This window comes from Pinus tabuliformis, chromosome 9 (assembly GCF_031772625.1).
Source record: "Pinus tabuliformis cultivar Carrire ecotype Pingquan chromosome 9, CPIR1, whole genome shotgun sequence".
Taxonomy (NCBI): domain Eukaryota; kingdom Viridiplantae; phylum Streptophyta; class Pinopsida; order Pinales; family Pinaceae; genus Pinus; species Pinus tabuliformis.
Genome location: NC_142307.1, coordinates 1848943087 through 1848954465, shown reverse-complemented (window position 1 = coordinate 1848954465; position 11379 = coordinate 1848943087). Strand labels below are relative to the sequence as shown.

Below are 11379 nucleotides of genomic sequence, written 5' to 3'. Positions count from 1 at the left end.
TTCTTCAGAAATAGTGCTTGTTTCTAGGCATTACTTGGAATAATGATAACCTTTAGCCTAGAATGTAGACTCATCTGCGTAAGTTGAACAACTCGTCCTCTCACTGCTCAGAAATGATCCCCACAGACAACATTGAGAGCAGTCACGTTTGTGATAACCAACAATGCAAACCTCAGATATATGGCACACAGACGATAAACCCATAGGCACAATGAATAGTTTAGGAAATTTGATAACTCCCACGCACAGGAAGAGTAAGATAGACAGCCTCAGTCAACAAGTGTGCACGGCCTTCCTCAAGGTCAAAATCAATCTATGGTAAGGATATACGCACAACAACTTACAGGGAAGAGTTTAGCTTCTCGAAACAAAGAGACTTGGTCGATCTGACAAATTCAGCGTCTTTCTCTTGGTATAGAAAAGAGCAGTCGGCTTCTTGAACTTCACAATGTGATCTGGCTTGGGAACAAGCTTTCGGTCCTTGACATGCTTCAACGACTCAGTCTGAGTTCGGCTTCTGCACAGGAGGAGCTTCATGGAATTGACTCACAAAAGCTATTTTTAGAGCATCATAGGCCGGCTGCACTAGTTGGCTGATAACAATTCCCGTGGCCAAAATAGTCCCTCCTCTAGTTAAAGTGAACTGGAAAGCACTGGGGGGGACATCGAGGGTGGTGTTCCCCATGGTGATACCCTTAATTCCAACAAAATACCACACCGTAATTATAGGACTCAAAAACAGGGCGGTGAACTTGGAGTTGGAGGGAATCGACACATCCTTGCCCAGGCTCAGTTTCCCTTTAGCCTCGAGATCCAAGAAGCTGGGTAGGCAGTAGGAGAAGCTATTGCTTTTGGCCTGAAAAGGCAGCAAAAGTTCGCCCCTGCCAAAAGCCAGGAGTCCAACAGAAGAATTGCCTTGGTATTGTGAGAAATCGATTCCGCATCCAAATGCGAACTTTGGAAGGGATTGAGAACCCAGCCACAGTGTATCAGGACTCACCTCCGTGGTGACAATGCTCCCACCATTGATCGAGTTTGCAAGATGCAATCCGTTCCACTACAAGTTACGCCGTTTCCTTCCAGGTTAGTATAGCACGAGCCGCAATCCAGTTTCTTGTACGTGGAGGACGCATTTCTGTAATCACACTTTATCCATGACACGTCCTGCGAGGTATTAAAAACCATAGGGATGTTATACTTTGCAGGCTTCTCGAAACCCACATTCACAATAAAACTTGTGCCTGCTGCGTTGCCTGATTCAACAACAATGGAACTTAATTGGCGTTTGTACGTAACCATTACTTGCAGCAACGGAACCATTACTTGTGGCGCTCAATCTTGATACTAAACCGTTCTCTTGATTTCTGCTCTCTAACAGCACGTTGATCCATTCACTATAATTCCGGATGAGATTGGGATTGTAATGATGCATAGCTAATTCCAGCACTTCTCCTCTCTTTTTTCTTGACTACAGTTTCGCCCAATGGGTGACACATTAAGCATTCCGCTCCTGAACTCTATGAATGTTCCCATTTATTTCCGCGGCATGGTATCATGATATAACAAAACAACAAATGTACACCAAGCATACACATCCACGTGGGTGAATACAGACAAATATAGAACACCATCATTCAAAAGTACATCAAATCCTGGCGATGATCCACCCAGCAAATCCTCCGATTCTAATCCATTTTGTAGTCTCCCTTTTGGAGGATGAGATGACCGAGATCCTGGAGAGAGAGATCAAAGGAAATCCAAGAGGCTGAATTTTCATAAATTTCGAGGATTTTTCTCTGATTAGTTTTAGCTAATGCGTGAAAAGTTACAGGTAATTCAAACCGCCACAAAGGATGATTGCAATATGATAGTTTTCTAGTTGAGATCATCATCGTCATGTGGGTTTGGACTTGAAAAGGGAGAAATGACTGGATTTTTAGAGCAAGACATGGCTTACCACTGAACCAATGACCCTTACCTCCTTCTCGATGCTTGATGTTGTAATTCTGGCGTAAAGAAATATTTTTACCAATTTTAGCAACCTATTTCTCTGTTATTCTACCATTTGAAAGCTTTACTGCACCCGCGGTTTTCTATTTGCTTTCCCCTGGAATTAATCATCTCCAAGCATATTGCACTTATGGGGGTTATACCAGCAATCCTACTGTTGGTGCAGTGTGTATAGATGTGTTGGAATCGACTGGGTCTTATTGGGACCCCAAATCTCGGTATGCGGCAGAAAGACATAGGATGTTGTCCTTCCCCTTTGAATGGTTTCTCTGTTGTCGATTCTAGCTCGGGGTGTTGCGCATCGCCTGTGGGCTTGAAATGTTGATGGAAAACCTTGCAAGCCAACGAAATATGAACAGCCAATGAAATGTTCCAACTAAATGTTCTTGTTACAGCTCTCTTTTATGGTTGTAGTCGCAAATGCGTTTTTTTTTTTTTTTTTTTTTTTAACTTTAATATATTTTTTTTCCCTTGGAAAAACTCGTAATTTCTATTAATAAGAAGAAATTACATTTTGTAGATGCTAAAGCATATGCATATGGAGGCGATTTTCCTAACAAGACTAGAAGGTTATCATTGTTCTCCACGCAGGGAGTCTTGAAACAGCTCATACAGGTGAGCTCAAAGAATAGAAAAACCAAAAAAATTATGAGAAAAAGCCACAGCTGGAAAAAACCTCTATATTTGGGAAGATCATGTCTTCCTCCCCTTTTTCTTCTCAACTTTTCGCCATTCTCCTTGGGACGGAATTATGGGAACAAGTTGAAGTGGATTGTCTTCACCGAGTCGAGAATTTTCTCTATCTGAATCAGAGGTATCTGGTGTGTGCTGCCTTTTGATTCCACTGTTTTCCATTGTATTTGTATTCTTCTCCGATTGTGATTCCATAGGCTCTTGAGGAGATGTCTTTTGGGTTTCTGTTTGATTGCATTCGTTTGGGGTGGGTTCATCGTCCTCTTGGTCTTCCTCCTCTTCCAGATCTGGGGGGGGGAAGTTCCATCCTTTTTTATGGTTGCCTGTTTTCTTCTTCCTCCCACTGTTCTTTTTATATTCTGGGCATGCATTCTGCAAGTGTCCAGTTTGCCGACATACTCTGCACCTGAAAGCTGTGTTTTCATAGTCTAATGACTGTAGCCAACTGAGGTCTTTATGTTTTAGTATAATACTTTCCGGTAGCCCTTTGCTAAGGTCTACTTCTACACATATACGTGCGAAAGTAAATATTCCTTCGTCAGTTCTTTGTGTATCCATTTTGATAAATCTGCCAATAGAATTACCTATGCATGCAAGTATCTTTGGATCCCAGAAATGGATAGGGAGGTTATGGAGACGTACCCATACAGGCATCCTAGAAACCACAAAATTGTTTGCGTCAAAATCCGGGAACCATGGAGTGATAAAGAGACCCGAAGATCCCCAGAACCATGGTCCGTTTTGAATCACCGCATCTCTGACTTCTGGTGACGGGAGTTTAACTATAAAAAACCCCTTAGAGCAGAGATGGATCTCACTGTTCAGAGACCATTTTGTGAATATCCAATGATACAGGTCTAAGGGTTTGGGCCAAAAACCATTAAAACGACATATTAAGGCTTGCTTTTCGTAGCTGTCACGTACCTTTTCTGCTTCTTCTATTTCTATTGTTATTTCTGGTGTGTGCTGCAACTGCTCCACTATATAAGGGCTTGGATCTGTTCCGGTCTGCTTTGGAACAGTAGGTGGAGGTTTTCCCCTTTGTAAAATATTCTTGTAAGATGTTCCTTCATTGTTGTGTTGTTGGTGCTCTGGGTTGGTTTTGTACCCACTGCCCCCTGTTGATTTGCTGGTTGCTGCACCTCCACGTAGTCTCATATTGAGTATGACAGTGGATCCTGATTTGATATTGTAATCCTCCAAGGTTCTATGGTCCTGTAGCGATCTGCCCCCTGTAATTAGGTGTTGTATGCCAGCAGGGTAGCCAATTTGTTTGGCTATGTTATTTTTCAGATCTATAACACTATCTGTTGCAGTAATCCAGATTAAGGCTGAATTCCCTTTTGGCGTTCTGAGGAAGATTTGTAGTCTATGAGGAACTGATCCAGCGAAGCTAGAATTTGCGATCTGGGCTTGGGATCCAGTCTGGCGATCCTCTCTTCCCACAATAGAGCCTTCGATTGCTTCTGCTCCTATGGCCGTACCGGGATCTGGAGTGGTCTTTGTATTTGGCAGTCTCTGTTTTCCGGCTATACATTCTACCTTCCTTATGAGTCCTTTCAGCCCTATTCTGATACGGCCGATCTCTGTCCTGTTCAAAACGGCATGACTGTGGATCAGCCATGATCTGCGGGAGGAAAGCTCTAAAACAGGTTCCGCTTCAGATCCAGAGCATAGCTCTGTCCGTAGCCCGAAATCTATACCCCCGGCTATATTTGGGCGTCGATCTGTATCTAGGGATCTCCCCTCTTTGATTTGCCGAGTGTCGGCGGTGGTAGTCGTGGTAAGCAAATTAAACAGGGCATCAGAGATCAGCTCCCGAAGCCCTCCTTGGCGAGCGATTTCAAGAAAGGGGTTAATGTGTTCGGCCCCGTCAGTATAAAGCCCGATGGCCCAGCCTTTCTGGTGAAACCAACTTCTGAGGCGGAGAGAGATCTCGAAGGACGGGTTGCGACTCGAACTGCAGACCTGTTGCTTTATAGCTCCCGCGGCGTCGATACTCCCTGGGTTGTTTGTGGGTTGCAGGAGCCCCAAGGGTTTTTTGACGGCTTCGATCTCGGCCCCATCCTTTTCCTTTCCCGCAGCAGAAGTTAACCGAGCCCCCAAAGCCGAGCCAGTTGCCCAGTCTTCCCAGCGAAACTGGGAAGAAAAAACGGTAGTGAAGCTGGGAGATCGCGGATCCATGGCAGAACTTCCATCCAAAATCACACCCAGGCTGTTTAACTTTAATATATATATTTTTAATTTGATTTATTTTCTAATGGTTTTCTTTAACTAAATTAAAATTGATTTTTCTTTTTCCTTTTTAAATTCAAAAATTAAAAATAAATTTTATTCCTAAATTTATTTATTTTTATTTTATTTTTATGTTGCAAAAAATAAATTAAATTTATTTCTAAAGAATTTGAATTTTATTCTTTTTTTTTATTAAAATCAAAATCTTAAAAAAAAAAAATATTATTCTATTTTTTTTTTTTTTTTTTTTTTTAAATCAAAATGCATTTAAAAGACTTAAAATTTTATTCTAACCCTAAAAGAACTTAGGATTTTTTTTATTGATTTAGGATGACTTTTTTTTTTTTTTGTTTTTTTTTAGCAAATGGAGACAAGTATATTGCAACACTGAAAACATTTATAAACATTGTACTTTATGACCCTTGAGATTGTGCGAAAACGCAGGAGGAGAGCATACTTATTCGAAACATAAAATATCATCCTACCTACTCTATGCTAATTGAAAATTTCAAACTATTATGTGTAATTAAATTTCCAATATAACCATTCACGAAATAGTAGTAAAAATATGTTCATTTTCAATTTTGAAATTTTAAAATGAAAATATTCAAGGATGATCGAATCTAGTTTTTGTGAGTGTGATTTGATGAAATAAAAACAAAAGCGAAATTGATCTAACCTCGTACTTGTTTGAAACCATCGAAACCACCTTTCGATAAGACTTTCATAGGCATGATTTCCACTCTGATTCAGATCATGTTGGAACTTCTCTTCGTCCTCCTCAATCTCCTGTCCAAATAATTGTTCATCGTCAGATATACAGGATTCTTCGAATGTTAATTCATTGTTTTCTTCTGGAGGAGTAGTTAAACTTTTGGCTACTGTCAAGATCTCTTCTTCGCAAGAAGAGGAGATCTTGACACTTGCTAGGATCTGAGTGAGTTGTTCCAAACTTATACTCATTGTTCTTCCATATATACATATGGATTTTTATTGTATTTTTGTTTTTTTTAGTGAATGGGGGTTTTTGATTTGTGTTCTATTTCTATGTTTTCTATATGAGAATAAACTTAAATGAAATTTCCTAAATGTAATTAGCTCTAGATAAAAATGATCCTCAATAAAAATGCTTCCTAAACAATCCTCCTAACTAGCTTACATCTAAGTTTGCTTCCTTGGCAACGGCACCAAAATGTTGAGCGATTTAATTTTCTATTTAATCCCTGTCATTTAGTTTGTTAACCCAGGGTTTCGTAAACTTAGAAGCAAACCAAAATATATGGGACCTCAGATGAAACAAGTGTAGGAAGTCTGTTTAGAATGGAAATGCATATTACAAATCTAAACTATCAGATATATTTTATGAAAGCATAAAAATGTTTGATTAATGGAATTATTTTACTTTAGAAGATAGAGAAGAGTCTCTTGTTCAAGAGTCCTTATTGTCCTTCTACAATCTTCCTATAATAACATTGCCAAACACTTAAGAAAGCAGGAAAGAAAGCATATAAATGAAAGCAAGTAAATATTGTTTTCAGTTCAGTTCTTAGCTCATGGAGAAGAGTCTCCTAACTAAGGAGTCAAATATTCCATTTTCTCGTTGGAAAACGAGCTTCTGGCAAGGCACCGGGAGGAACATCTATCAATTCCAATTCCTACATTGGTGCGGTAGAGTGGAACCTCATATCTTGGTTGTCCTTCTCACATAAAAACTAGCTACTGAAAGGAAATCAATCTTCACATAAATGTAATCTAGGAAAGCATATAAGAGAGTAAATCTTGTTTTGGTTTAGTCTAGCTCATGGAGAAGAGGCTCCTAACTAAGGAGATCTTGGTTGTCCTTCTCACATAAAAACTAGCTACTGAAAGGAGATCAACCTTCACACAACAAAACATGGCCATAACATGAATTCATACTGAAATTATCTACAAGTATTTACAACAAACAAATAAGATGAACATTAAAATTAGTATATTCACAAGATTACTCTACAACAAAGTGTACTTATCTCAGTATGGGGATCCTTCCATTCCTTAATGAGCACACATGAACAACTATCACACCTTAAGAATCAAACAACACTCATAACTCATGATTTGGATAAAATGATATTATTCATGTTGAATGAACAATCATAAATATGGTGCTAATGAATAACTGATAACTGTTCTCCCTTTCCCTTTGAAGGATGCTCCTCTTATTTATACATGAATTAGGGATATCTACTCAATAAATGTATATCCCTTAAATATCTACTAGATCCATACTTGTCTCAACTTATCCCTAAATACTAAATACAAATCCCATGACACATGAAAATCTCCATGATCTTTCTCCTTGGAATATGGTCCACCTCTTGAGTTGAAATTCGAATTTGATCTTGGGAGGCCACATAAGGGTGCCTTAGAAGCTTCCAAATGATCTACACATGTCATCAAACTCAAGCTACTTTTAGGTATAAGCAAATACATGCTATTTCTCTAACTTTTAATCAGAAATTCACTCTAAATACATAAAATTAATAACTTTGGAAAATGAAGATATGCACCCATATGGTATTGGAAATATAGAGTTATGTAATGATAATGTGATGAAATGAGGTGAAAAAAAGAGGATAAAGGTGAAAATGGAGTGAAAATGTATGTTAATTTGGTGGCCCAATAGTTACATCTATAACATCTTACTTCTCTTCATCTTCCTTTGCCTCCTCTTCCTCTAGAAAAACTCCCTCTTCCACTTGCATCGCCATGCTGAGTTGAGATACTGCTAGCTCCCTCTTTAGGTGATGTAGATCTTCCTCTACCACCTTGACTTCCCCTTCCTCAGAAAGTTCCTCTCCCTCTAGCAGAGTGCTTCCTCATGAGTTTTTCTTTAGCTTTCAGTACCATCTGATAAGCTTTCTCTATTTTTTTAGGAGACAATATACTTATTTCATCTTGAATGTCCATCCTAAGACCATTCACATATCTAACCACCTTCTCATCTGTATCCTTAGTTTGTCTAGATCTTATGCTTACCTTATAGAATTCCTCTATGTATTCTTTTACTGTCATAGACCTCTGTCTAAGATTCTGCATCTACTTGAAGAAGGTTTGCTAATAATTACTTGGTAGAAACTTACCTCTTAGCTTTGCTACCATCCTGCTCCAATTCTTGATAGGTTGCTTGCAAAGTCTCTTTCTCTCTGCCTGCACTCCATCCCACCAAAGTGTTGCATGGGCTTTTAGCTTGGTGACAGCAAACTTTACCTTCTTCTCATCTTCCGTTTCTTCATAGTCAAAGAATTTCTCCATGCCATTAATCCAGTATATCAATTCTTCTGGATTAAGTCCTCCTTCATATATTGAAACCTCAGTCTTTGGCCTAGTTATGGATCTCAGCACTGACTGGAAGAATCTCATCTCAGGAGTAACTGCTATAGCTTCCTCCTCTTCAGCTTCAACCTCAGGCTCAATGACATCCCCATCATCTATATTTCTCTTTGTTGTTAATGCCTCCAATCTTGCTTGCATCTGGTGCACAGCTTCCATCACTTCAGCGTTTGCAACTCACTGTCCTCTTCTACCACGTCCTCGTCCTCTTCCACTAAAAGCCATATTATCTTTTCTTCTTCCACTTCTATGATTCAATTTAGTGTCAAAAGGTTACTCTAATACCACTAATGGTGGCCTGGGTGTAGGCGATATAGACAAACACCCAAATCTTGATATAACTTCTTCTAATTCTGGCTGAAACCCTTCTTCTTCTCTCACTAGAGCATCAGTCGTCTATTTCTAGACTGACTGTTATAAAAAATCCCTTTTGCTTCAAAATCACCACTCTTCCTCCCTTAATCACCCCAACCCTTGTTATCAGGCGCAATTTATTACATAGAACCTCTTATCCACTATCGGGACTATAATTCCATAGGAATTATAAAAATACACTATCAGGGGCCTTTTGAATGGAAATAATGCAAATAGTGTAAAATACACTATCGACGCTGTAAACCAAAGAAAATGTGTTTAAATGTAAAATACACAGTCGGTGGTCTTTTATTCCAAAAGAATGGATTAACACTATTGGCGCTTAAATACACTATCGGTGTCTTATTTCACGGGAACGAAAATAACACTATCGGTGCTTTAACATCAGTGATTCCCCGATGTGATATGACACGTGGCTATCGACAATCACTATCGGCGATTCAAATACACTCTCCTAAACACTCCTTGCTAAGACTTGCGATGCGATAACACTCGTGGACCCAATATGTTATCAAAGCCTTCCTATAATATTCTGGGTCCGAGGTATCGCTACTTCGGAATTCGGCGATTTAAAGGGCTAATTCCTCTCCGCTATGGTTTTGCAATGCGATATTGGTTCGAACCTGATATGGGTATAAGCCAGATGTGATAAGATTTCTAGTCCGAAACTCTATTCCAGCTAAGTATTTTCACGATTTCCCTGTGTAAAACAGAGTTTTGCCTGCGGAACTCTGCAATGCAAATAAAGAAGCCAGGGCTCGCCGATTTGAAGGAAACATAGGCTAAAGGCTTCAACCGAAATGTTAAATGGAAAATAAGGCCTAATCACTGATATTAAAACTCAAAATAAAGAAATGAAGCCAAATACACATACAAATACCAGTTAACAGCAAACACAGTTCTGATGAACAAAAAAGCTTTCGGAGGTCACCATGCCTCCAGGATCAACCAATACACAGAGAAAAAAAAACCCCTTTTCTTTGAAAAATATGCGATAAAGGCATGCAGTCCAAATCCTATTACAATGGCATCCAAATTACATTTATACTAGTTCGTATTAACAACCAGATCCCTAAAACAGGGCTTTATTTAATACAACTATCATTTCAAGGGAACATCCTCCTCGAGAACCTCCACTATAGCCTAACTATTAAACATTTATTACAACATGATTTAGTCTTATATTATGTCACTATGTTAAGCTAGAAAAACATGGAAATTGATGGCTAAAGGATCCCACTCCTTTGCTTGTAGATTTTTTTGTGTTTTTGGAACAAGTTTGAAGATTTTCCCTCCAAGTCTCATGCTCTTGCATCAGCTTGTTTGTGATTAAAACTGAAGTTCTACAACCCAATAGAACCTTGTCAACCAATGAGAAGATAAGGAAATACTTGATTTCCTTTTTGGACTCTAAAAATTATACAAAAGGATCTTCCAAAATATATACACTATTGTTCAACTAATTTAAGCAACTGTACAATTGTTCTGGATGGCCTCCATGCCATGAAACTGAAATGTCATTTTTATCTTTAGCACCCTGCAGATTTTTAGATAAGCTTTGTGATGATATTTCTACTGATTGAAATGTCTATCTAGTGAAACCTTTATCATCTTGATTTTGACTCTCATAGTTGGTTAATGGAGAAAAGTTCTGATTGCATTCATTATCCAACATATCAATTATTGGATCATAAATAACTTGGAATGATTGTTGCAACTTATTGCATATAAGTTTGAATGGAACTTCGTAGATTTCTACAAGTTGCTCATCCTTTTCTTTAGAGATTTTATACCACATTTCCTTTAAAAATTGAAATGATTCAAAATAAAGAGGTAAAGAAGCTTCACTTATTTCCAAATTTTCTGCACTTTCTTCCTCACTTTCATAGCTAATATGGATAAGATGATCACTGTTTTCAAACTGTTGAAACTGAATTCCTTTATTTCCCAAACTAGTTTGTGATTGCTCTGTAAAGTTAGTTTGGATTGGAAGAACATAATTATCATCATACTCATCATATTTAGGCAAATAATTAAAATAATTAATGTCATCAACCATGCACATTAGATCAGGAGATTGCCTCTCCACATATTTCTTTATAAATATATCTTCTGATCTATGGTAGTTGGAATTAGCAGGAATTTGTTCATGGCTATAAACCTCTTATTTCTGAGAAATAAATGTGTCATGGTGACTTTGAGCAAAAAAATTATCTTTCATGGTGATCTTATGTATCCTTTCCTCTATTTTTCTTACCAAAATGTCGAGTTTCACCTCTGTAATGTTGTTTTCCCCTGCTTCTACTTTCAACTTTTCTCTTCTAATTTGTAGATTAACTTCTACATCTACTGCAATGTTCTGCATCTGTTGCAGTGTTGAGGGGCTCTTTCTCTTAGCTGAAATTCTATCTCTGGATCAAATGCTTCTGGATAATGCAAGAGAGCTGAATCAGGAGGAGTTATTATATTTAATGGCATTGAATAATAGACTTGATTAAATCTGTTAGAAAATTGTTGTATTGTTTCATTTCGTTGTCTTTTTAATTGATTATATTCTTCTATGATCACAAAAAGATTAACCTTGATTGTCCATCTATTAAGGAAAAATTTGACAAACTGTTGGAAATTTGAGATGCTTGCAATAGGTAAATTCTTGAACCAATTCTTTACTCTACTTTGCAAAGAAAGAGAAAA

At 38.1% G+C, this 11379-nt stretch overlaps 1 protein-coding gene across 1 annotated transcript; it reads right to left on the bottom strand.

The window, feature by feature from the left end:
• Positions 1-499: 499 nt before the first annotated feature.
• Positions 500-1320, bottom strand: LOC149156227 (aspartyl protease 25-like). The gene is made up of 2 exons (XM_089444682.1): positions 1001-1320; positions 500-881 (listed from the first exon to the last, which is right to left on the bottom strand). The coding sequence occupies exons 1-2, from the start codon at positions 1318-1320 to the stop codon at positions 500-502; spliced, it is 702 nt and encodes a 233-aa protein (XP_089300808.1).
• Positions 1321-11379: the final 10059 nt, after the last annotated feature.